This window comes from Pseudocercospora fijiensis (assembly GCF_000340215.1).
Source record: "Pseudocercospora fijiensis CIRAD86 unplaced genomic scaffold MYCFIscaffold_10, whole genome shotgun sequence".
Taxonomy (NCBI): domain Eukaryota; kingdom Fungi; phylum Ascomycota; class Dothideomycetes; order Mycosphaerellales; family Mycosphaerellaceae; genus Pseudocercospora; species Pseudocercospora fijiensis.
The window spans coordinates 1108944-1134617 of record NW_006921541.1 but is presented as its reverse complement, the minus strand read 5'-3'; the positions used below and the strand labels follow the sequence as shown (position 1 = coordinate 1134617).

The 25674-nt window shown below is 49.1% G+C and overlaps 9 protein-coding genes and 1 non-coding gene across 10 annotated transcripts; 3 read left to right on the top strand and 7 right to left on the bottom strand.

Moving 5' to 3' along the window:
* Positions 1-155: 155 nt before the first annotated feature.
* On the top strand, positions 156-1464 carry MYCFIDRAFT_191119 (uncharacterized protein; the record flags this gene model as incomplete). The annotated part of the gene is made up of 3 exons (XM_007933284.1): positions 156-224; positions 274-1284; positions 1369-1464. The coding sequence occupies 3 exons, from the start codon at positions 156-158 to the stop codon at positions 1462-1464; spliced, it is 1176 nt and encodes a 391-aa protein (XP_007931475.1).
* A 33-nt stretch (positions 1465-1497) lies between these two features.
* On the bottom strand, positions 1498-3793 carry MYCFIDRAFT_179187 (uncharacterized protein; the record flags this gene model as incomplete). The annotated part of the gene is made up of 10 exons (XM_007933283.1): positions 1498-1536; positions 1596-1602; positions 1629-2118; positions 2147-3068; positions 3101-3175; positions 3200-3227; positions 3258-3571; positions 3611-3683; positions 3709-3744; positions 3777-3793. 10 exons carry the CDS (start codon positions 3791-3793, stop codon positions 1498-1500), a joined length of 2001 nt encoding a protein of 666 aa, XP_007931474.1.
* Positions 3794-3825: 32 nt separating this feature from the next.
* On the top strand, positions 3826-6003 carry MYCFIDRAFT_179186 (uncharacterized protein; the record flags this gene model as incomplete). The annotated part of the gene is made up of 5 exons (XM_007933282.1): positions 3826-3860; positions 3889-4006; positions 4035-4062; positions 4087-4162; positions 4188-6003. The coding sequence occupies 5 exons, from the start codon at positions 3826-3828 to the stop codon at positions 6001-6003; spliced, it is 2073 nt and encodes a 690-aa protein (XP_007931473.1).
* Positions 6004-6689: 686 nt separating this feature from the next.
* Positions 6690-7787, bottom strand: MYCFIDRAFT_84793 (uncharacterized protein; the record flags this gene model as incomplete). Its single annotated transcript, XM_007933281.1, has 2 exons — positions 6690-7453; positions 7508-7787. 2 exons carry the CDS (start codon positions 7785-7787, stop codon positions 6690-6692), a joined length of 1044 nt encoding a protein of 347 aa, XP_007931472.1.
* Positions 7788-8452: 665 nt separating this feature from the next.
* Positions 8453-9221, bottom strand: MYCFIDRAFT_212533 (uncharacterized protein). Its single transcript, XM_007933280.1, has one exon. It carries the CDS (start codon positions 9026-9028, stop codon positions 8621-8623), a length of 408 nt encoding a protein of 135 aa, XP_007931471.1. The 5' UTR covers positions 9029-9221; the 3' UTR covers positions 8453-8620.
* A 472-nt stretch (positions 9222-9693) lies between these two features.
* MYCFIDRAFT_t72 lies at positions 9694-9843 on the bottom strand. Its single transcript has one exon. It is a non-coding gene; the product is annotated as a tRNA-Thr (tRNA).
* A 340-nt stretch (positions 9844-10183) lies between these two features.
* Positions 10184-10936, bottom strand: MYCFIDRAFT_212532 (uncharacterized protein). Its single transcript, XM_007933279.1, has one exon. It carries the CDS (start codon positions 10879-10881, stop codon positions 10549-10551), a length of 333 nt encoding a protein of 110 aa, XP_007931470.1. The 5' UTR covers positions 10882-10936; the 3' UTR covers positions 10184-10548.
* Positions 10937-11520: 584 nt separating this feature from the next.
* Positions 11521-12852, bottom strand: MYCFIDRAFT_45820 (uncharacterized protein; the record flags this gene model as incomplete). The annotated part of the gene is made up of 1 exon (XM_007933098.1): positions 11521-12852. The coding sequence occupies one exon, from the start codon at positions 12850-12852 to the stop codon at positions 11521-11523; it is 1332 nt and encodes a 443-aa protein (XP_007931289.1).
* Positions 12853-13031: 179 nt separating this feature from the next.
* Positions 13032-16453, top strand: MYCFIDRAFT_60946 (uncharacterized protein). The gene is made up of 6 exons (XM_007933142.1): positions 13032-13183; positions 13292-13838; positions 13892-14018; positions 14107-14230; positions 14284-16146; positions 16208-16453. The coding sequence occupies exons 1-6, from the start codon at positions 13145-13147 to the stop codon at positions 16361-16363; spliced, it is 2856 nt and encodes a 951-aa protein (XP_007931333.1). The 5' UTR covers positions 13032-13144; the 3' UTR covers positions 16364-16453.
* An 8155-nt stretch (positions 16454-24608) lies between these two features.
* On the bottom strand, positions 24609-25523 carry MYCFIDRAFT_84790 (uncharacterized protein; the record flags this gene model as incomplete). Its single annotated transcript, XM_007933278.1, has 2 exons — positions 24609-24658; positions 24989-25523. 2 exons carry the CDS (start codon positions 25521-25523, stop codon positions 24609-24611), a joined length of 585 nt encoding a protein of 194 aa, XP_007931469.1.
* Positions 25524-25674: the final 151 nt, after the last annotated feature.

Below are 25674 nucleotides of genomic sequence, written 5' to 3'. Positions count from 1 at the left end.
ATCGACAAGCTTCATCCTGGACAATTGGATACTTCTTTCATCGGCTTCGTGTTTGCAGGATCTGCGTTCGTAAGACTTACAATCTAACACTCTCGAAAACGTACGAAAGCACTTTGTCATCTCTGCTGCTACGCTTCTGCGCAAAGACTGCTATCATGCCACACAGCACTGAATCAGAGCTCGAGATCAAGCCCATTGATCCAGGCCAAGACTCAAATGTCAAGGTATGCTACGTACTTCAGCTTTCACTGTCGTATCCGCTGATCTGTGCAGTTCGGCGCCTTTATCTCAGGTGTCGACCTTAACAACCTTGATGATGCCACATTCCAAGCCATCCGGCAAGCACTTTATGAGAACTCCCTAGTCATCATCAAGAATCAACAAAAGTTGACACCGACGAACCACTTCAACTTCGTGCGCCGCTTCGATCCAGAAGCCGCAGCAGTCCACGGCCATGGATCTGTAGACAGAATGAAGGAAGCCCGCAAAGACGGCGGCAAGTCGCTCTTGGCCTTGGGCTCGGTCCACGGCATCCCCGAAGCTCCCGGCGTGCGAATGATAGGAGCCGGCTATCAAGGCGATGATCACTACGGCCTCAAAGGAGTCACAATGGACCCAACCAGCATCCTCAAGACACAAGTCGATCCACCCACACCCGAAGAAATTTCGGCAGGAGTCACCAGATTCGGAAGATGGCACATCGATTGTGCAATGTATGATCTCGAACCTCCGAAAGTGACAGCCCTTCGCTGCGTCAAACTTCCCGATCAAGGCTTGAAGCAAACCGTGGTCTGGGACGATGGTTCAGGCGCAAAACTGGAAAACGTCCGACCTGGTCGAACAGCGTATTTCTCCTGTGAACAGCTATACGAAATGCTGACTCCCGAAGAAAAAGCCATCTCGGAGAATAGTTATGTCACATACTCTCCACATCCGTATCAATGGATATCCCGATGTAAGCAGGATCCCATCGGAATCACGATTGCACAGGGACAAGGTTTGGAGTTGAAGGACGAGGAGTTACCACCGGTAGATGAAAAGAAAGTGAAGAAGTATCCTATGGTGTGGCATAACGAAGTCACCGGGAAAAAGGCTTTTATGGTACATTCGATCATTGCGAAGAAATTACATCTCAAGTCTTCTCCTACAGATGAGGAAAAGGTCATTGATGATGTCGATGAGGTTAGGGCTTGGTTATATGGCTTTGACAGGCGGATGGTGAAGCCCAGAAATGTTTTGATTGCGCCGTACGAGGAGGGGGATGTTTGTGTATGGCATAATAGGGTAAGTTTAGACGTCTTCTCTTTGTGTGCGGTGCTTGATGTGGGGTGAACGCTGGTTGGCTGACTGGCTTTTGAATTTGAATAGGGTATGAAACATGCATTTCTGGAATATCCGCTTGAGAAATTGGGAGCGAGGACGATGCACCAGGTCAATATTGCGGCGAGCTGTCCGCCGAGCTAGAAGGGATGCGGACCTATTATGAAAGATGTGCTGCTAGGTCTGCATTGACGGACACTGATCGCTGAAGTCAACCTAGAACGACAAACTTGGAACTCCATACCGAGGCCCGAAACGGCTTACATACTGCAAACTGTGAAACTCAACATTTTCAGAGATGGGCTCACTTCTTGATAGCTTTCTCAGGATTCTTCTCCCATCTTTTGCACCATTTCGCCCATTCTTTCGCTGCCTTTGTGAAAGTCCTGTCAAGATCATCCTTGATTTGCATCAGCTCCCACTGCTTGTCTTCCCAGGACAATGGCGTTCCGTCCCCAACGTCGTCGCTGTGTGTCCAGCCAATCGCCTCGAGGATGTGCGTCTCACTTGGCGGTGGAACGTATTCTGGAAACAGCTTGCCATCATTCTCGTGACATTTCGCGGCAAGGTAGCGCTGGAGAACGTCAACGCGTTGAGAAGGGGTGAAGTCGAGACGCAGCTCGTTCTTGCGCTTTTCGACATCTTTCTTTGAGACAGAAGTGTAGTTGATCTCGGTATCAGCAATCTCAAGGCGCTTAGTGATGCTGCGGCTAGTTTTAGCTCCACGGAAGGATGCGTAAAACCAGACAGCGTCAATCTCTGCGCATGTATTAGTGAATAGTGTTGATGAAATTGTCACTGAAGTTTGCAGGCGCATGCAACTCACCTGCCAGGCCACCAAAGGGCCAAACCGGGACGGCCAAGGTGTCAACGACAATTGCCGGGGGAAACAGCAGCGCAGCAATGATGGAATCTCGCATTGCTCTCTTCTTGGTACGACGGAGACTGGCGATAAATTCGTCCCGCAAGAACTCTCCACCAGGGCCGTCGACATCCATGACCAGACCAGGAGGGAAGAGCAACATAATTTCTTCGGGGCTGACAGTCTTGCGATACACGTCTTCGGCAATCTCATTGGCTGCGTCCTGCATGCGTGCGATACGGTTCAGGAAGTCCAAGTTGGAGGACTTTGTCTTGTCAATGCCCCAGTCTGTACCTTTTGTAGCGCGCCATTTGAGACGCTTGAACTTGGTAGTCTTTCCGTCCTTTGGCGTGCGCATCTTCGCCTCTCTGAGCTCTTCAACCCACTTCCTCCTGCAGAAGTGGGAGATGCCTTCCTTCCTCCATGATTCTGTCTTACTTTCTCCCTCGGGCTTCGTGAGGAAGGGTGGATGCGGTGGGGTGTAAAGCATGAAGCGCTCTGGCATATGACGATCCTTCGGAGCATTCTCAGACAAGTGAGGCTCTGGAAAAGGTAGAAGGTAGCCAATGACTTTTTGCAGGTCTCTCATGTACGCAATTGGCGAAGTCGTCGTCGCCTGTTGGGCGTGGTCAGCGGGAGTGTTTCGCTGAGGGGGCTTTTCATATTGATCGGTGTCGACAGGCTGGCCACTAAATCCCTGAGCGCTGCGAGTAGGACTGGGCGGCGGCTTGAAGTGCTCGCGCAGTGGGAGTTCTGGTGCCTCGGATAGTGTGGCTAGGCCAGTGTCTGCGTTGGCCATGTCTGTCCAGTCGCCGCTGTAGTAGCGCATAGGCGGCATGGTGGCTCTTTTGACTTGCTCTTCAAGACAGATGCTTGACCGGCACGGCTACGTCAATGGACATGAAGATGAGCGCTTACCGGTTTCTTGCCATTGATATTGCCCAGCACTACCCTGCCATGCGCGTACTTGTCGGCACTCATTACTGCGGCCGTCTTTGATTCCGCCATGTTTCACACTGCTCCGAAACGACGCTTCTCCTCCAATCTGGATTGTCTGCGGCCATGCGGTCGACACTGAAATGAGTCTACACGATTCAGTGGCCGGACAACAAGGACGCGTGGAGGCGAAACAGCACGCACGTTGAGCGATGCAGGGTTGATGCTGTCTTGGTCGTTTCTGCTGTCGAGTGCGAGGCATTCGGCAAAGCCCATCTGCAGCCACTCACTTTGCGCTTTAATGAGCAGGTGTCCCGGAATGCAAATGTCATTTTGGACGTTGTGATTATTGCTGTGGAGTGATGGGGTCCTGGGGAAAGAGACGATGTCGATGACATGTCTCTTAATATCCATCCTGGCCGCGGCGAGACTTCCCGAGGCTCCAATCTTTGCCTCTCGACAGCTCACACGTTGCCCTCCTTTCCATCACACAGACATGGAGAGCTTCTGAGTACATGGCATTCGCCTGCCGGAACCTAAGTGTATTATTCTAGTCCCCAGATATCTCCATACCGAATTTCAACAAACACCTGCCTGGAGGCGTGCCTAGAATATCTACCATCTCACTCTCCAGGAGCAAAGCATAGCGGGTCATCACCACGAGGCGGAATTCATGTCTGGACTTACGTAGGATCTCCTCCCGTAATATGTACATCAAGGAAGAATGTAGCGTCCTGGCTGCGTGTGGACACCACTGAGATTGTTTCAAGATGGAGCGGAGTGATGTCTATGTGGCATGGCATGGCATGGCATGGCATACTCATCGACATGACGGCGGTCAGTCGTGCCCAGCGCCTTTTTTTCTCGACAACCGCATTGTTTGTGAAAGTGAATTGCTCTGCGAGGGTTGCCTGAGCAACTGCAGAGCTCTGCTCGCGTCACAAGTGAACACAAGCTTCAATCGCAAGGCTCTTGCTGCAAGACTTCTCACATGCTAAATGCAGCGCTTCGACCTACATTGTCGACACGGCTCTTGGATCGAATGTTAGGCGATCTGCCAAACTCGCAGTGAAGCCGCCCGCCCTCCCACCAAAAGAATGGCAGACTCGAGCCCTCAGCAGGACGTTCCAGTCACGGCCAGAATGAGCGCTCCTCGCTGTTCCCTCCTTGACTTGCCTCAAGAACTTCTCGAACACATCTGCGACTACGCCTACCAGCATCCAGGCAATTCGGCAGTATTGTTCAAGAACCGATGGGAAAGGCGCGAGCTCGAGCGCAGGTCGATCGATCCACAGTACGAGATCGTGCCTTTTCCGCCATCTAAAGTCCATGACTTCCTCGTCTGCAAGCGTTTCTTCCTCACCTCTGCCAGATCATACTCGTCGCGTGGCAGATTTGAGTATGTCAGCCTGTGCAACTCCGATACTTTGCGGCGTCCGCAAGGCTTCTTCTGTCAGTGGGTCACGTCATTGAAAATGCTTTTCGTCGACGTCTACGGCTTCAAACGCGAAGCTTTCCCATCTCTACGAGACGTTCAGCTCGTGGTGCAAGCCCACTTCTTCTACGACCTGGAGCCGAACACGATTTTCAAGCGAGAATGCAGCTACCAGGAGCTGAAGAGCAGTCGAATGTACAACATTGTAACCAGAAAGTTCACGGGACTTCAGCGATTCCAGATCATCCCCAACTACGACTGCCAAGTCACCGGACATCACCAGCAGTTCAGAGCGAATTTACAGCGCTTCGATGGACTGCTGAAACACTCTGTCTTGGGAAATAACGCAGCAGCATTGCAAGGAATGGAAACCTCGAATTCTGGAGCCATGCCTCTATACTTTGGATCTGCCGTAAATATCGATATTTCTGTGTCCAAGTTGACCACTACGCGCTATGCCGAGAACCAGCAGAAGGCCATTGGCGCTTCAAATTTGTCGTTCTCGAAGCCCAAAACATTAGCAGCTGCGAAGGCCAGGCACCAACATTGGCGCGAAAGAAATCGTATGATCGATACATGCCCTCCAGATATGGACCTCGAGGCTGCCGAGTCTGGGTTTGGGTCGGTTTCCAAGCATGAAGCGAAGCGTCTCAAGTCTATGAAGTTGGCGGAAGGCATCGACCTTCCTGGCGATGTGGGAGGCGTCGCTGAAATGTCGTCAAACAACGACGGCTTGCCTAGCAACACCGTCGAGGCAACACAGCGTGGCTCAGATACAAGGGCCCCTAACGAATCTGGCAAAGATAGATTTGTCGAGCTCACTACTCCAAGCGACGAAACTGGAGTCCTTATCGATGACAGAATTGCCTCTGATCCATCTTCAACATCGCGCGGGCAGGGTCGGCATCTATCTGAAGAGTGCCAACTGTCTGAACCAGGGCTACATTCGGAACGCCTTGGTGCAGCAGCTGGTCGTGCGACCAACTCTTTGACCGCTAGGAGCGGTGACCAGATCCCACCGTACCGCCAATTTCGATGCGACCGACTTGAACTACACCGCTCGACCGCAACCGTGGCCGACCTCCTTGCGCAGGAAAAGGAAAGCTGGAGCGACGTACATCATCTACGCAACATGTTCAGAGGGAATAGCGACGAGCTGGTTGAAGAGGCTTCCAACTTTGAAATCCTTGACGCTTCAGGGCCTTCAGCTCGGCACATCGACGAAGGTGCGGCCAATTTTCTTGAGCAGAGACCCGTTGATCACAGCATTGCACCAGCAGTGAAAGTCGCTGCTTCCAATATGGGTTATTCTCGCGAGGAGCCACTGCCAAAATCGGCGACTACACCCAATTTGCGCTCGGGAATGGAGGCTCATCATGCGAGGAAGAGTTCAAAATGGAGAAAGCCGCTCACCTGGCTCAAGAAGATCGGAAAGGAACAGGGGCAATGAGAGGCAGATATTAGATCCTGAGATGGAAGATTTGCGCCCGAAGAAGGTTGAGTACTATGTCCCTCGCAAAAGAACTGGTGTTTATCATGAATCTGGAGCAGGCAAAGGTCGTGTTACTGGGTGTCTCTGCCAAAGCCGACCTATCCTCAAGAGTCTCAGTCACTGAAGGGGAGCACGGTATGGGTCTCGTAATGAGAAGAAGTATGACAGATTGAGGTCGAGGACATCCTCATCTCTCCAAATGTTCAACGCGCTACGAGGACATTGAGGAGAAGTCCAGCAGCTCTTGCGCTGCATCGATCTCAACACGTTTTGGGGACCGCGGCAGCGAGTTGAGTCCCCAAAGTCTCTGACGCTTGACTGAAGCCGAGCATATTGGGTTGTCAACAAGAGGAGCATGGAGAGGGTAATTCTTTGAATTTTCTCGTCACCTTTTGGGTACACTCCAATACCTGATATGCATATTTGAGTGTTACTTGGTGTCCAACACAGTTTCCGCTAGCCTTTCACTCCGAGCAATTACTCCGTTTTGTGGAGAAGGTGGCTGAGATGTTGTATCGCAATGCATGCCTCCGACGTACGGAGCAAATTGCAAAATATCGTGATGATCTTAAAAGTAGTATGGGTTGATACATCATGCTTGCTGTTTGCCAGTACAGCCACAGCAAGCTGACCATGGAGATATCTCAAGAAAATGTTCCTCGTGGAATGATCGGAGTGCTTGGATAGGTCGAGTGTGGCCAGTAGCTTGGCACCTCGCAATCTCCAGACCAGCCGGGGCGCTTTTCGAGGATTCCAACGTCTGGGAATGCTTGATTGATCTTGTCGTAGACACCTGGCTGGCAGAGATCGTAGCTCGGAAGACGAGCGGTGAACTTGAGCTGCGTACCACCGAACGGGTCTGCCCTGCAGCCCCATTCATTGATCTCGGCAGCCTGCTGCAGAGTGCCTAAGAAGTACTCGCAGACAGTGTGTAGCTCGTAGGGACGATTGATCTGTAGCTCATAGCCAACCACGCCTGAGAAGGTAGTCTCTGCGACAAACATGTGCAATGGATCTTCAGCAGTGACCGGCATCCTAGCAGGAGCCCACTGCTGACCCCATGGGTTGACCTCATCTCGACGTGCAGGAGAGCTCTGACGAGTGTCCTGGCGCCGGGTATTTTGGGGCAAGCAGGTCCGACCTGCACAAGACCACGCCGGAGAAGCCAATACACCATCAGAGAGGCAGATTCGCTCTGCTATGAATGGCACTCCCGGATACGCCTGGTCCAAGCCTTCGATGACTTCGTATAGTAATTCTGGGGTGTCGTAGGTCGCACCGTACACCTTGAACATGAGCATGGTCTGACCATAACCATCCCCGGTGCATTTGTACTCTTCGCGTTTGAGGATTTCGGATTTATTGGCATTGCTGATATGTTCACGCATGGTTGCATAGACCGCATCACCTATCAACGTGGTCAGCATGATTCATGGCAAGTGGCAGACAGCAAAGTGCTCACAGCCTTGGCCATTGACGAAATCGCGACCGATGTGAACCTGGTACTCAAGGCCAGAATCGAATGGCGCAGTTCCACAGACAGCTTGTCCGGAAACGATGTAGTCGCTGAGCGAAAACTGTCCGATCTGCTTGAAAGGGGCATGGGACCTTGGATAGATATCTCTCTCGACCGATGTTGATGGCGCAGATGAGGTCAAGCCCGGATCATTGAGCTGAAGAGGGGCCGCGCTGCTGCATGCGACTGCAGTCGCAGCGACCAAGGCGACCAAGTTTGCACGCATGTCGGATTTGATCACTCTTGGGGAAGGATGTGACGGCAAAGATGTTGCCGTCTGGCAGGTGTGCTTGCTTTGTGATATGGGGTGTGTCTTTGAACAAGTAGGACGCAGCAGATAGTGTCGTGTTCCGGGATGTCTGTGCTGTGAATCAATGTGTCTGAGAGGCTTGATGCAAGTCGTGGTTGTGATGTGGTTACAGTTGCGATGGAAGATATAGACCGGATCTGTGGCATATGGTCGTGTGACATGGCGCGCTTTCCTCCAAGTAGGCGACATGACCCCTATCGTGTACATCGATCTGAAGGCTGAAGCACAAGACTCGCGAGATGGGCATTGAGTGGGCAAGCACGTGAACGATCCTTAGACCGCTCGACTCACCTTGAGGAAAGACGACTTGAACATGGCATGAGCGACCAAGAATGTGATGACCCCGCCGAACGTACAACTCACCCTCCGGGAACTCGACCATGAAAACTGAGCAAAGTCAGTCCATCAAGGCACTCTCATGCTTGTATAAGCGTCGGACTCGGACTCGAGACAAAAACGTTAGCACTATCGAGCTCCTCAATGAGACAGCTACTCCCGGGTTGAAGCCTGTATAGAACGTGCGGTCGGTGATCTCAACACACTGGAATCAATGATCTACAGGAGGTGCAGGCAAGAGGGAGCTGTAGAGCAAAGGATAAGATGTCAGGCAGATGTCTCGAGCAGGCCGTTACTCTCCAGTCGAAGCTTCAGAATAAGGTGCCTTCTGCAACTTCGAGGCCTCGATTTGAGTGGCGCGATAGAGTGGTAGAGCAAAGGTTAACAGGATTAGAAAGCTCTCGTCCAGCCTATCACTCCAATGTCAGAATCTGCAACACAGCGCTGTCTGCTCCGGTGTGCGACGCTGCTTTCGACGAAAAGACCTGAAGGGCAAGAGGGAGTAAGCGTATCCTTGTGCGCCACCTGAGTTTGAGGAGTTTGAGCCGATTTTGCTTGGAAGTAGGCACCAGCCTTGCAAGTACGTGCGTTATGCCACTCAAATGGACTGCGTGCGACCAATGCACCTTCGCTCTGTGACGAGTCTGTGACGAGTCCCTACCTCTGCAACTTGTGTCGCAGAGAGAGCGTTGTTGACAGCGTTGAATGAAGGAGCGATCATCACCATCTTTGCGCCAGCCAAGCGTGAATCGACTGTATGCGAAGCAAAACTTTTCCGCCCCGGGTGTTCTCCGCCGTAGTATCAATCCTGACGTGGACATGGACCCTCTATACTCGCGTACTCATCAAACCTTCTCCCAGCCATGTGCGTACACATTGCTCCTAACCGGGCAGGTTTCTTTTTAGAGACTGGTGTTCTCCCCACGGGCCAGCTTCTGTCTTACGTAGTGGCATGGCAATTGGTGAAATGAATTCAGACCAAATATGGATCGCGGAACATTAGCAGACTCCTTATTGGAACCAAAGCTGCGCTTCGCGGAAATGCTCTCGCCTAAGTCATCGCCCACTCATGCTTTCTGGTCGCCCTCTGGGAGAGAGGGTTCATACTGGCTTCTGGGACTGCTCGCTCGGAGCTCCCGCGTGGGCGTACCACCCATTGCTTTTCGCAGTGGGGCCGACTATTCTTGGTATTGATCGAGTGCATTTCCGCTACACCAGCGAGCCGCAGAGTGCGAGTCTGGGCGTCTAATTGGCAGCATGTCTTGAATCAATATATAGACTCATTTGCTGCCGTTGCGCTTGGCGGAGGAGTTGGGAGTTCGAACCGCTTGGCGTTTACTTCGACATCGTCGCCGCCCAATTCGGCAAGATTATGCAAGCACGTTCCTCTCTTTCCTCCTCTTTGCGCACCTGCTTGGCTAGCGTGTGAGAGCAAAGCAAAAAAAAAAAAATTAAGTTGTACTACGAATCGAACGTAGAAATGGTGTGGCCCAACTACGATTTGAACGTAGGTCTTTCCATTATAAGTCAGCCACATTAGCCACCCTGCCACATGCCCCCGAAGGGACAAGGTGGGCGTCGAACCCACGTCTCAACCGAGTACTTAAGGAACGTGCTACCACTGCACCATTGGACCCAGTGTTCTTTGATGACGACGACGACGATTATCGAGTATGTAAATGTTGAATGGGGTGTCCCGAAGGCAGGAGGGCTGTGATTCTGCTACGTTGTGCTGGCCGCTCCGCGTTGGTCTAGCACTTGAAAAGGGTCGGTCCACGAGCTCGCGAGCGTAGCCATAGGTCGTACGCAGAGCTGCTCGTTTGATTCTGCTGCTGTGCTGGCCGCTCCGCGTTGTCCAGCACTTGAAAAGCGTCGGTCCACGAACTCACGAGCGTAGTCATAGGTCGTACGCAGAGCTGCTTGTTTGACTCTGCTACGTTGTCCTGGCCGCTCCGCGTTGTCCAGCACTTGGAAAGCGTCGGTCTACGAACTCACGTGCGTAGTCATAGGGTCACACGCAGAGCGGCTCGTTTCAAACCACAAGAATGCCTTACAACTTAGCAGCTGCTCGTCTCCTCACGCAATATGCACTGCTGCCTTGAGCTATGGCGAGAGGACTGCCGTGTCGCGGCGCTTCGACGCGAAAGATCGCAGTCCGTGGTACAGAGAATGAATTGGCCGCCACAGCTTTAGCAACGCTTCGGTGAGATCAATTTTGTACAAGGGTCATTCTCGCAGGTTCCCTCATTCGTGGTTCCCAAGAGGACTAGCAGGTATCAACGGCGTAAGAGCCTACAGCGCCTAGAGTCGTGTGTTGATGAAACTATTTTATCGATATCCATCAGGCCCGCCTGTTATCGCTGGTACCGTACTTTCCACGCCACAACGCTCGAAGTGTCCGCAAAAGACTCCACGATGGTAAGGCGAGTACGGAGTACAGTCTTTCCAGAAAGTCGTACGCGTCCGCGGTCGACCCTTCCAAGTTGAGACCGCTACCTCCTTCGCTTTCACGCCGAACGTCTTCCTCGGCCCGAAAAGCATTCCAATATTCTGATTCCGAAGCTCTTATCACCATCGTCTCATTTTCAAAATCGACCATTGCGTCGCGAGACCCTGTTTGTCCATGCCGCGTGCACGCGCTTTTCTCCTCCTGTTCATTGATCGCGATGGCCATATATCATTCATCCGCGTAGTGGCGCGTATACTGTGCATTGCGATTGAATTTTGTGCGTCGAAATCGGTTGACCAGACAATTTCTACCTTGGGAACAAGGGAGGTGAAGTTCACAGACAGGGATCGGCAATCCGTGCCATTTATGGTCAAACGAACGTGTGTAATTATATAATTATTACAAACAGCTTATTGCGGGCTATTAGACTATTAGTGTAAGGATTCAGATGGGTCGTACGCATGATAACTAGTAATAGTTAAGCTTTTTGAGCGTCTTTGAGACTAATAGACTATGTAACCTGGTTTGAAGTTTCGATTCTTTCAAGCCAGTCTTCATATTGGCTGAAATTCTCTCAGCCCTGTAAAGCTCTCTCATCGAGCCCTGGATTCAATCCGTGTAGAGAAGAACATGCCATCATCCACAAAGTACTGATCAAAGGTGCGTTACAGACTCGCCAGATCATAAAAGAGATTAAACTCGTCGGGGTGGAAGAAGCCACTGATTGGTCGTGGGACGCGTTTCGCCGTGACTGAGAGCAGAAACTCTTCAGAATTATTGCATGCGTAATTGCGACTGTTGCTACTAGGCAACTTGTAGATTGTGCAGGTTGGATGCGGGAAGCATCCATGCCCCGAGTCAATTTCATCTCTTTACACCAGCATCTGCTGCCAATCTCAATACCTGTCCAGCCTGTTGCTGCTTGCCCTGATTCTGTAATGCGGTCGCTATGACTTCTGGACCTGACTTCTGTCCTCCAGGTTTCCGTGGCGTGGCCGATGTTGCGCGGAGGTGGCGTTTCACACTGGTTTCCAGCACTTTTCGAATGTCCTCGTCCATATCATCTGTATTTTCGACAAGCGGGACCAGAAAGAAGACAGCCTTCTCAGAAAGCGCAGGCTGCTGTTTGTCCTGTAGCCTAGTACTGCCCGACTTGATTCTCGCAAGGGATTTGGACAGGGCTGGAGGGAAGTGTGCAGATGTGGAGTCGACACTGAATAGCTCGCGTTTGGCCTCGCATATGATCGTTTCTATTGAGCTTGATGCATTTTGTCGTAGCCAGTCGAGGATGTGATCTAGTATTCTTGAGGCGGACGGCACTTGATTGAAAGTCGAGATGAGGTCGAAGAAGTTTTCCGCAGCTTCAGAAGCTTTGCTGCCCAGCTGCTTCATGGCCGAGTCGAAGATGGCGATCGGGATGCCACCAGTGAAGGCAGGCGCATTCTCTAATCGCTTGATCAGATCCTCGTTCACTTCCTCGACACCTTTTTTGGCGTTTTCATCATCCGAAGCTGGCTCCAAGTCATCGGCTGTGATGCTGGGTAGCGTGATGATGTTCTCGTCCTCGTCTACTTCCTGCTCATGCTTCTCGTCCAGGCCTAGGATCTTCCTTCTCGCAGCGATCTTGGCAAGATATAGCATCTCCAACTTCAAATACTCCAGCCACAGCTTCAAGTCTTCTTTGCAAAATCTCAGTCCCCTCTGCATGTAGTTCCTCGCCGTGGCCATGTCGGCCTGTGTCTCGGCATAATGCTTCGCAGCCAAGACCCACAAGCCATACTCTTTCGGATGCAAGCGTAATAGACTTGTGAAGACCTTGGCCAGCTTTTTGTTTGCCTTCTCCTTCTTGCAGAAATTGATATACTGCATCCATAAAGCCAGGTCACCTGGAAATTTCTTGGTTGCTCGATCAAGGACGAAGAAGACTGTTCTCTGGCCGGAGAATGAGGATGACTTGATGCCTAATCTTCGACATCGCTTCTTCCTCAGTGCATGCAGGTTCATCTCATATGTCGCATAGCGGACATAGTCGCCGGGCGAGCTGCCTCTCGCATTCAAGGTGTGCTCAAATTCGGATCGCTTGGAAGTGATGGAAGCGATTTCGTCGCGGGAGAAGATGCCTTTCGATTCGTACTCTCGCAGTTCCGGCACATATTGCTCCAGGTAGAAGCGAGCCTTGTCACTCGCTGCCGCCATGTGGACGGTACTGTGTGAGGCTGTATTCGCTTTGCGACGGACACTTGGAGCTGGGGGAAGATTTCGAGATGATCTGCGGCTCTGCGGGTAAGTCGCGCCGAGGCGGAAGTCGCGTGTCCGGGATTCGATTCGTGAACAGGGAGGAAGGAGACACTTGCACGCTCTTGCTCTCACCACCACCACCACGTTCACACCGCGGAGTCGCAGTCGCACACTGCACATTCTTGTCTCTCCTTCATTCTCCCCTTCGTTGCCTTTCTGTCAATGGGAGCGCGCTAGAGTAGAGAGCACCATGCCTCCCAAGCACCGCGACGGCGATGTCGTGGCCGTCGTAAGCACTGCCAGCTCCAACTCCAACTCCAATTCCAATTCCAATGCCATCCGCATTCGCTGGCTGCCGCTGTAATCCTCACTAACATGTATGCGTGTCTCCCGCTAGATCCCCGGCCACTTCATCAGCCATGCCCACACCGCCGCGGCTTATGCGGCCTTCGTCGGCGCCTTCATCGTCGGCGTCTGGCTGCATTACCACAAGATTGTGCAGAACGAGCACTTCGGCTACCCGATCGAATGGTTTCCCTCGGTGTCCGCGACGATTGGCGACCGCTATCCCGAACGAAGCGTCTTTCAAGTCTTCATTGCCATCTGCTCCGGCCCACGATTTGCCTTGGTCTTCCTGTGGTACTGCCTCGCCAACCGTCCGGGGAGCACCTTGCCCAGATTCATCGCAGGAGTGGGAGTCTTCCGGACATTGACATGTGGAGGATGGACATACATCACGAGCACCGATGACCATGACTGGCACGATATTTTCATGATCGCCTACCTCGTGGCCACTCTGCCCTGGACTGTTGGCTGCATTGCCTTGTCTCCTCCCAATCCACGCGCTATCAAGTACCGCAAGTACCTGGCCGCCACTTTCTTTGCCACCCTCGTTCCACTAGTCTACTTCTTCATCCAACATAAAGTGCATCGTGTGCCAGGGGGTGAGTCCGCCTTCATTGGAGCCCGGGAGTGTCCAAACTAACGACTGCACTAGCATATACCATCTACGCCTTCTTCGAATGGTCGCTCGTCCTGCTCGATGTCGCCTTCGACGCCGTCACCGCCATCGACTTTAATGCTTTCGAACTTGTCGTCAAGGACGTGAAGGGAGTGAGCAGAGGGTACGTCAAGCGGCTTCCAAAGTAGCTGGTACGATTGTCCGTTTGCAAGAACCAGCTGCTCAGGGCTGTGGCTGATGTGGCATCGCAGAGAGAAGAATCGCGTGGCAGAGAAAGCCTGGGAGAGACGAAAGGACAAGCCTATTGGTCAAGTCTTCAATGACCGCTTCTCATGGGACGAAATGCTTGATGCGGCAGCAGATGTGTATCTTGGGGTAAGTCGTGCACACCAAAGCCTGTCACCTCCCAAGTACTGATAGACTCTCAGTTCTCATTCTGGACCATCATAACATCTCTGGGCGTGGTCGTGTGGTACTTTCCACTCTGGCACATGGGCATCTCCGGCTACGAGATCGCTGTAATGTCGACCATCTCTCCGTTATTGCTCGAGATCGGAGCCATTCGTCGTCTGGCCTCAAAGAACTTTCCCACAATAATACTCACTACTGCCATAGGTCTTCTCGCATATCTCATTAAAGGTCCTGAAGCGAGGCTTGGAGCAGTCAGCCTTGGCGTCTGGAATAGCTGCTTCGCCTGGGTAGCGTTGTGGTGGAGCAAGCGCAATAGTCCTGCCATGCTGGAGGCGAAAGTTTCTGCGTGGCTCATAGGACTCATGGCCAGTAGTATCGCCAAGTTTGCTTGCTGGACCAACAACCCTCTCTGGCCTATCATGCACGAGGCCAACGGCGGATACAACAAGACTGGCATTGCATTGTTCGCCTTAGCTGTGCTTCGCTCTTTTCAAACATCTTCCAAGAATCTGGGCAACGAGCCCAACCAGGACAAGCCGAAAGGTCCTTCGTTTATGGCCGGTCTTGGTTTCGCTGGTGTTATGTTTGGACTGCACTCGTTGCTCTCCGATTCGAGCACCATGATTCTGTGGGTCTGGGAGGGATATCCTGTTCGTGGCCCCCTAGCTTCACCGCATGGAGCCTGGACAATCGCAGCAATGGGTCTCGGTCTGGTTTTTGGTCTCTTCTATCCCAACCTCATTCGTACCTGGGCTGCTTTCGGAATCGGTTCACTTGGTGCCGCATTGCTCACGCTCTTTCCAAACTGGACTGGCTACTATGGCGGCTTAACACTCGCTTTCTACCTCGTCGGCGTTACTCCCGCCATAATATCCAATGCCGTTCGCTTCTCGCCTGGTCGAACCTTCTCCCTAGGCTTCTTTTTCTACAACATCATGGTCCTGTTCCATGTCTGGGTTGTGGCGTACGCATTTGTGCCCGGTGGGCCGCTGGTCAGGGAGCACACAGACTGGGTGATGATTACCACGATGATCATGATCGGTTGTGGTATTTTCTCGTCGAACGCCAATAGCAGCCCGGCGAAGCAGCGTTCCTTCGAGCCTCCACCAAATCCTGCTGCCAGACGTCAGCGCAGCTACTACATCTACGCCCTGCTCGCCCTACAGCTCATCAGCGCTAGCGTGGCTTACCTTCGCTTCCCAACCTATAACTATCAGCCCTACCACAAGGACAGCAAGTTGATCACCGCTGGCATTTGGACGATCCACTTCAGCATTGACAACGACATGTGGAGCTCGGAGCGACGCATGGAAGCGCTCATTCGAGAGACTGAACTCGATGTCGTTGGACTTCTCGAGAGCGATCTGCAGCGCATCATCATGGGCAACCGCGACACCACTCAGTATCTCGCAGAAGAGCTTGGCATGTACGTCGACTATGGCCCGGGCCCGAACAAGCACACTTGGGGCTCTGCATTGCTCTCCAAATTCCCAATCGTGAACAGCACCCACCATCTCCTTCCCTCGCCCGTAGGAGAATTAGCACCCGCCATCCATGCCACCATTAATGCCTACGGTGAGCTCGTGGACATCTTCGTCTTCCATTCCGGACAAGAAGAGGATCCAGAAGACCGACGTTTGCAAACTGAGTACCTGTCGAAGCTCATGGGAAGCACGAATCGACCATCAATCCTTCTCTCGTATCTAGTGACGAAGCCAAAGGAAGGCAATTACAACACCTACGTATCGGACGTGTCTGGAATGAGAGACATCGACCCAACAGACTGGGATCGATGGTGCGAGTACATCCTGTACAAGGGTATGAAGAGGACAGGCTACGCACGAGTGTCGAGATCGACCATCACCGACACTGAACTACAGGTAAGTCCACGTCGCTGCATTTCATTGCTCGTGCTTCTTTGGCTGACGTCTTATCTCACAGATCGGAAAGTTCATCGTCGGCCAGCCCGAAGGCAGTGACCAGATCATTCCCGAGGATCAGGTCCCTGAACCGTACAGATTTCCGGCCATGTTCAAAGGACAGGGCGTGAGAGATCACCGGTACCATGTCTTCAACGAGCCAAGATATTATGCGTAGAGACGAGGAAGGTAAAGCATGGCCATCGCTGCGCTTGCCATTAATGTATATGTATTAGGAGCCTAAAATGCAACATCGTTCCAGCCGAACAGCCCATGTGCTTCGTGAGAGCGAAGAGTTTCACAAGTGGATCTTACCTCACCTCAAAAGTGCAGCCGGCTCGGGAGACGCGTCTCCTTCAATTTGTGCGACCTTTGATAAATTTCCAGTTGCCCATCTTCTTTGCTCAGCTTCATTCCCGACACAACCTTCGAACAAGCGCAGTCCATGCTCACGCTTTGCCAGGACATCCAGTCGCCCGAGGCCGCTGTACCCCGCGACCAGGTCTTCGAGCGAGGACTTCAGTGCAGGGAATGCGGCGCGACGGGTTTCATCAAGGTCACAAGGAGCACGCCAATCTTCTGGGCCTCGTCAGGAACTCGCACATCGCAGCTTTTTATCCCAAAGAGCATCGATATACTACCTGAGCAAGGCACCAAGAACTCTTACGTCCCAACAGGACGAATCATGCGAGGCTGAAGTGCTTCAGGACTACCTTTCCACGCATGTATTCCCAGAAGAGCAGGAAGAGCAAGAAACACTGAGAATCCACCTCAACGTGGTCTCAGCTTCCGAGAGGCACACACCAATGCCTACGTCAGCCCTTCGGTCGAGGACTGGAAGACCGCTGACCGGGTTCCTCAGAAGCCAGTCATTGTCACAATATCCTCCCTTGACACTCAGTGCTCGCTGTTATTACTTTCTCACATCATCAATCGGCCGTGCAAGCTGGTTCAGAACGAGTCTCGGTCCGTTGGCGCAGATGCACGTGAGGTAGGGCCCACACGAGAGAATTTTCACTCCTACGGAGCACATCTCACAATCCTGGACATGACCTCAAGACCAACATACAATTCTGAGCATGATAATTTCATGCTCTTGCCGTCTCAGCCCCATCTCTCGGTATGTTCCCTTAGAACGTGAATCATCCTCTGTGGCTCAAATCCTGGCAAGAGGTTCGGGATTCTTGTTTTCTCCAGCTGTCTCTCTACATTTTCCTCAATGACGTCTTCCTCGCTCCCATACCCTTCCTCATCCTCTTGTCCTTCCCTTTTCGTAAGCAGTCTCTCAATTCTTATAGCCTGCTCTCTCCTCCAGCTCCTCGATGTCCAGTGTGAAACGTCGTCGTACCCGACAATGACTTGTGCTCTCGCCGCAATCGGCAGTCGAATCTCAGGGTGTTGGACAATGTCCAGTCGAAAAGCCGAGGCCATGTCGTAAGGGCGTCCAGGTGGAATTACGTCGAGGGAGAGGGTCGCTAAGCCTGGCAGTGCTGTGAGGAAGCGAGCAATTTCGCTCAGACGAAGACTTGGACCACGTTCTGGGTCTAAGAACGATGTTTGGAGGTGCAGGGTCTGCAAAGAGTTTAACTGAAAGGCTCGGTAAGGTATAAGATCTCCACAGAGAATTGGAGCCAGATGAGCCAACTTAAGATTGCGGCGTGTGAGTGAAAATGTGTTTGCCCGGAAGATCACCTCTCGAGCTTCGATGTAGACTTGCTTGCATACCAGAAGGAGTTGGAGATCTTGCATGAAGCATTCAGGATGAAGTTTTCTGAAAGCTTTTGCTGTGGGCTTTCCAAGATGATGCACTAAAGCTTGATAGTGATGACAAGTGATATCTGGACATCCTTCTGGAGTGCAAGTCTGCTGCCATTCTGGCACATCGTGACTCTCCTTACTGCTACCCCATTTCCCCTTTGATAGGCGTCGATATAGGGAGGCATGATAAGTATTCGTTGCAAAGCTTTCCAGGAGTCGCAGACACCGTTCGTGGCGTCGATCGTACTGTCGGATCCAGTCGCCATCGTGTTTTGCAAAGAAAACCTCATCCCATGCCGGAGTTGTCGGAGTCTCCTTCTTGCTGAGCTGGTGAACATCACTGTCTGAGTCTGGGCAGCAGCAGACTGTGACCACGAGGCGACTTGAAGCTGGTAGTACGTGAACTGTGTTGTAGCCTATAATCAAAGTGTAGATCCGAAGGCGTATCTCCTTTGGCAGAATCATCAGAAACAGTGATGTCGGTGCGTTACGCATGGTTGATCTGAATGGAGGCCTTCGAGACTGTTGTGTTTGTTCAATATTGTTGCGAAAAGACGAAATTCGATCGAGATGATAGTCGAGATGATGTTGATGAGGTTGCCCCTTCGGTGGGCACCTTTAGTGATTCTTCACTATTTGGTGGCGCTGAGAGGATAATAGTAGGCTATATACTGCTGTTGTAATCGGTTTTACGAAGAGCGCCTTTCCGCGGAGAACCTAAGGGATATATAGCGGACTTTCTTACAACCTCTAGGCCTATCTAAGAGGGTCGGATAACACGCTAGCTAAATAGCTCTTTATATATAAACCCCCCGACGGAAACCTACTAGACTAGAGCCCTTAGGAGCGTCTAGAGGCCCTTTAAAGCCTATTCCCTTCCCTCTTCTCCTCCTCCGCGGTGCAGGTATAGCGGCTTTAGCGGTAATACCGGCTATAGCGGAAAGGGTCTAGTAAAGAGATTTTTAGGGGCTTCTAAAAGGGGTACCGAAACAGGGGTTAGCAGTGCCCCTTAGCGACGGTAGAATCGCTTAAAAGCCTCTAAAATTGTATTAATAAAGATAATAGAACACTCTCGTAACGCAAGACCTAGCCTTAGCTACACTTTACGCCCGCCTTCGAGTATTTAATAATCTTTATCGATAGTCTATCTAAGGAAGCTAGTAGACGTTTACGCGAGAATTAGCTAGATATTGCTAGTAATAGTAAGTCCGTAAACGACTTAGATACTATTCTAAGTCCGAGCAAACAGTTAGAGACTAATGCCTTCGTAGCAAGTTTCCTAAGGATAGCGCGCTAAGATCTAGGGAATTAGGCCGATAAGCCCTAAAAGGTCGAAGACTAACGTACTATAAAGAAGGAACAGAAGAGTAAGAAGAAGGAGAAGCGGGAGGCTAATAAGGCTAAGAGAGCCGAAACTATTGCTACTAAAGGCTCTAATAGTAAGGCTCTAACTTAGCTATATAGACGCAATAGGTATAAAAGCCTAGAGTACCTCCCGGCCGACTACCCTAGTAGTAAACTAATCTCTAGTAAAATAGAGGTTAACGATTAAACTGCTACCTAGCCGATACCGCGCCCGTTAACCTCTAACGCTTCTACTTTTAAACCGTTACTAATTAGACGAAAGAGGGGAACTATACCTTTAATAGTAGGTTCCCCTTAAGTAGAGGTACCGAGGAAGAAGAGTAAAGCACCGAAGGATAAGCCCTAAAAGGCCTACTCCGGAAGCCGCGGTCGCTCTTTAAATATTTAGGACGTTACGTAGTCCTTATTAGAGACATCTGTCTTAGGATCGAGCTCCTCCCGGGCCGCTAGCTCTACTATAGCCCGACTAACACCGGCTATTTATAAGCTAAAGGCTACTCTTACTAAAACGTCCGTAAGGGCGAAGAACGTTTCTAGTAGTCTTTTAGATAATACGGCTTATTAGTACGCTAATAGAAGGCACCTATTTATTAGGTAGCCGCCCGCTCTATCGGACGACCCGCCTAAGCGATTATACCCTTTTATTAAAGCGGCTTTTCGATCTAGTATAGTGCTAGTCGGTAGAATTAAGGAGGCGGTATACTAGGTAGGGGGCTTTATTATCGGTATATACCGAATTAAGGACGCCCGGAAAGCGTTAGGAAAGGACTTTAACTATAATAGTTATCGGATAGAGGTTAGTCTGTTTCGGACTAGCGGACCTAGGGTATTCTATTATAAGAATGCCCCGCCCTCGAGTAGTTACCTAATTGCTACTGTAATTGCTAGCCTTAAAGAGCGTCTAAAGGATATCTCCTTTTAGTTAGGTTAGTAAGGCGGCTTTAGTGCCCGTATAGGCCAATTTGTTCTTTATTTTAATAGGGTTTGTAGTATCTAATAGGTTAAGATCCCCTTAGGGAAGGCTAACCTAGGACACACTAAACCATTTATAGCTCTCTTTGTAGCGGCAAAGCTTAACTAGTCCTATAATGTTTGTAATAAGGCTTATTCTACCCTAGCGTATCTAGAGGTAGAGATAGTTATCCTTACGAATAAATAGGGGGTCGAGTCGATGCTACCTTTTAAACCTAAGCTATAAAAAGACTTAATATACGTATTTGTTCTTTAAATATTAACTCGGTACGCAATCCCGCTAGGTTTCGTACGGTCTATAAGTTTATAAGAAGCCGCTAGTTCAATGTTATATTGCTTTAGGATATACGCCTAAGTAATAAAATGTCTTTATATTATAAGTTAATATTCCTAGGCATCCTCTTTCTTAATAACCCGTCGGTTACAGACAGAGGAGGCGTAGGCATCCTAGTTAACAGCTTTACTACTGCGTTTACTAAAGGCTTACCCCTTTACGCGGACCTAGATAGGAGGCTCTTAGTTTGTAGATTAATCTGTAAAGAGGTCGTATTTACTATCTCCTATGTATACGCCCCTACGAACATTAGACCGAGGCTTAAGTACTTTAACTAAGCTTCGATAAGATTAAGCGAGTTAGTAGAGCCTATTAACTGTAACATCGTTAGAGAGGACTAGAACTAGTACTTACTAGGCATTAATAGAAGGAGCGGAGCTCCTAGTCGGGTTTCGGTAGTCTTAGCTATAAAGCAATTTATAGGTAAACTGCGTTCTAATAATACTAACTTTATTAATAGATAGAGAGAGCTCTACCCTAAACGCATTGAATTTACGTATTTTATTCTATCCTCCGGGATATCGAGGATTAACCGTATTTACGTACAGGCTAACTAGTTTAGTAGGATAGCTTAATAGCGAATACTATTAAATAGTAGGATTTCCGACTATAAGGCGGTATCTATTAAAATTAGACGACCAGAATCTAATAAACGTAGACTAGGAAGATAGCGGTTATACCTATTAATACTAGACAAAAGATAGGTAGCGGCTAGCTACTACTAAGCTCTTATCCTATTACCCTATAAGGACCTTATTAGTAAATAGCCTAAGTATAAAGCGGGCATTCAAACCTACCTTCGCCTAATAATAGAGGAGCGGTATAAACAATTACGGAAGCTCTCTAGAAATTTAACGAGGCAGCGCTCGGCTTTAATAAGTAAGCGAAGGTCTAAAGTAGTAGATCGAGACCTAGAGCTCTAGATCGAGGCTATTAAGATAAAGGAAAGTTATCTCGCTAAGTAGCAATTTAAGAACTACTCTTACTGCGCCCTAGCTAAGCACTTGCTATTAGGAGAACGTCCTACTAAGTGGTTCTTCTCGTTATATAAGGCAATAACGTATACCTATATCTCTAGCCTATTAGATAATAAAGGTATAGTTCGAACTAAACCTAAGGAACTCTTAGCTATTGCCGGACAGTTTTATAAGGAATTGTACGCTAAAAAGCTATCGGCTAAGTAGGCCTATAATAGGATCTTAAACTGTTTAGATAAAAGGATTAGTACGAAATCGGCAGAGGACTGTATAGACCTTAACTGTATAGATAAGGTTTAGTTATTACTTAAAAGAGCGGCCGTAGGGAGGTCGCCGGGGTTTAATAGCCTACCTACTAAGTATTATAAAGCTCTTATACGTATAGAACCGAGTAACGTACGAATTAGGGCTAATAGGAAAGTAGAACAAGAGCCGCTACTAATTGCCTACCGGATCGCTAAGGTCTATAAGCAGATAATAGTTAGGAACGAGCTCCTAGAGGGATAGACAGACGGTATTCTTACCCTCCTTTATAAGGAGAAAGGTTCTCCCGAGGAACTAAAGAATTACCGACCGCTATCTATAATAAACGTTAACTATAAGATCTTTACTAAGGTTCTTATATAAAGGATAGTATACGTATTAAAGGATGTTATCGGCCTATATTAAAGCGCCTTCTTACTAGGGCGCTTGATTAACGACAATATTAGGACTGTTTAATTCCTAATCGATCGATATCGACCTCGAGGTAATAGACCCTCGATTAATAAAGAGCTAATCGCTATCCTCTTCCTAGATTAGGAGAAAGCCTATAACAGAGTTAGCTATACCTTCCTTTAGGCGGTCTTAAGCAAACTCGGCTTCCCGGATTAGTTTATTAGGTAGATTAAACTATTGTACTCTAATGCACGTACTCGGGTTTACTTAAACGGCTTCCTTAGAGATTCGATTTAGGTTTACTGCGGCGTACGCTAAGGTAACCCTATAAGTTGTCCTCTCTATATCGTAGCTATCGAGGGATTAGCCTAACTTATCCTAAGGGACCCGGAGATTTCTAGGGTCTTTACGAAGAGACAGGTTATTAAGCTAATAATGTATACAGATAATACGGCGGTAGTTCTACGCAACTAATTAGAGGCAAATGCCCTAATAAGGGCGCTTAATATATACTCCGTAGCGTTAGGTACAAAGGTTAACTAGGATAAATCGTATATCCTCTATATCGGTAACATCTAACTATTAGATATACCTAGTGTTTAGGTAATCTCTCCGGAGCACCCCTATAAACACTTAGGTATCCTAGTAGGGATAGATATTAATATACAATTAAGGGACTTCTAGGTGAAAATCTAGGACAAGTTTAAAATAGTAGCCTCCTAATAGTTAAAATATTACCTATCTTTGAAAGGGAGAGTGTTAGTAGCAAACGCCCTAATAATGTCCTTACCCCGATACGCGATAAGGTTCCTTAAGGTCCCTATATTAACTAGAAAGGCGGTAGAGAAGGAGTATTACCGCTTAGTATAGGATAGCCGGAGACACACAATTACTAACCTAAAAGCCTGCTATATAAGAAAGGACGGCGGCTTAGGCTATATAGATATTAACTCTATTATTAATAGTAGTATTACTGCTACTATAATACGAGCTACTGTAAGACCTAGTCTAGTATAGGCCTCTCTAGCGAACGAGGTACTAGTAGGATGTACTAGTACCTAGTCTATTAATAATGCAGTTACTAACCCCTAGATCTAAGCCTTCTCTTTACGAGTCTAGGCGGTTCTAGGTTCGGTAGGTTACCTCTAGAGGAGGTAGAGTTTACTCTATAACTTTACTAAAGAGGACTGTATTATCGTAGTAGACCCGCCGAGGACTCGCAATAATGTACTATCTACCGTACTATTCTATTACCCCCTAATCTCTCTAGGACTAGGGGCCGGGGCAAGGCGGTAGAATAGTAAAGGATAGAGGTTGCTCTAGAATATAGGGGCTCGACTATTAGGGGACGTTTAGGACCCTAATAAGAGAGCCCCTAATATTCCTACTACAATTGTTAGTAGAAGTAACATTAATAGAGCCCGTAAGGCCGTTAGGGGCTTAATTAAAGCCCTATCTACGGACTAGCGTACCCTACTTAATAAGAGGGATAGACCTTAGAGATCTCGGCCTCGTTATGAATATAAGTTTAAAACCTATAGCGACCCGGCTAAGCTTAGCAAAGTCGGCTTCGCTATAGCGTATAGGACTTTCGTTACGAGGCGCCTAGAGGGATACAGCTTTAATAGGCTAACCTAAAGGTATCTTTAGGTATATAAGTTAATAACGGGATACAAAATAGACCTAGAAGACCTCTAGAAATCACTCCGCCTCCTATACGGCACGCTAAAGGCAGATAACCTACTCTAGCGGATCGTATATAGAAAAGTCTAGTCGGGCTCTTAGCTTACCTAGATCGAACCGGTATAATAGATATACCCGGTCGACGGGAGGGATCTCTCTCTAAACTATATTTAGTTAGACTATAAGGTCTCTAAGGCGGTTTAGGAGGAGTTCTACTTAATATAGTATAGAGTCTCTACGGTTCTAGTTCTAGAGGTAAAGACGTTAGACGGACTAGTAGTCTTAACTGCCTTTTTACTAAACCTCCGTAGTTTAGATAAGAGGCGCTAGCTCGTACTAAGCTAGGCTCTAGTATAGGGCTTATAGAAGTGTTACCTATTATACTCCTTTACTAAGCCGGTTAACTATTAGCGTATCGATACGGTAGTTAAGTTTTTTAGGATATTAATTAGGAAGTAGGTCTATATTAATCGGATAGCCTACTTAACTAATAAGTATATAGGAAAGAAGTATAACGCGAAGACCTTTAAGCAACTCTAGGGATAAGAACCGAAGCAAATTAGGATCCGACGGGAACCTCGGATCCTTTAATAAGTATATATTACTAGGGGGCCCTTCTAGGCTTAGGTATTATTAGATTTAAAGAGGATTATATAGGACTAAGGTAGCGTAGTATTCTAGTCCTCGTACGCTCTTCCCTTAAATTGAGTAGGTGCGGTACTAATTACTATCGATAGAAGATAGTATATAGAGGAGCGATAGTAGGAGGGTTCGACTCTCTTAACGAGCTACCGGTGCCGGGTAACTCCTCTATAGCAGTTAATATATAGTAGACAAGGTAGTAGCTAGCTGCTATATAGTTAGCTGCTAAAATAAAAACAATCTTATTGCTCGATGTTGATGAGGTTGCGAGTGAGGCGCATGAACTCCGAAGGTGGCTGTGCATCTTCTAGCCTGTTGTGAGAACAAATCACTTTGCAGAGGCATCTGCTACAGTCAGCAGCTGACAGTCATACCGCAGAGCAGTCCGTTTCTATCTTCCCGCCTCAACGCTCACGATGCAACAACCCTCTCTCTCTCAACCCGTTCATCACCAGACGAAATCCCTTCCCGTCCATTCTCGTCTCTCCATCCTCATTGATCTCTGCAACGACTTCAATCATGCCTCTCACATCCTCTACAACCCTCTCGTCTAGCTTCTCATAAGGCGTCCTGGCAACCACCATTCCATTCCTCCCCAACTCAATCTCCAATGGTATACCCTTGACAGTCCAGAACCTAAACTTCTTCTGGGATGCCAACCTCGTTCTCATGAAGACATCTGTCCAGCATTTCTCGAACGATTTCTCCATCGGTCGTGTGATGTTCCAGATCGTGAAGTATCGAGAGGCATGGTAGACTTTCAGGAATTCGTAACGAAATCTCGAGGAGACGAAGCAGTATGGCAGTAGTGGACATCGAAAATCAAAGACTTCCGGGTAGTAGGAATCGTGAGAGGAGAGGAAAGTGTAGATTATGGAGCGGAGTTCGGGAGGCAGGTGGAAGAAGGGAAATGATTTTTCGATGCCATTTTGTTGTTTTGTGCTTTCCATGTTGTTGAGATGAACGTCGTTGTTATAACGAGATGCTGGCGCGACTCATATTGTGTAGATGTTCTTCCGATTCCAGCTGATATGTGTTTTCTTTTCTGGTTTAGGTCATGCAATTTCAGCCTAACACTATCGGGGATCAATGCATTCTTCT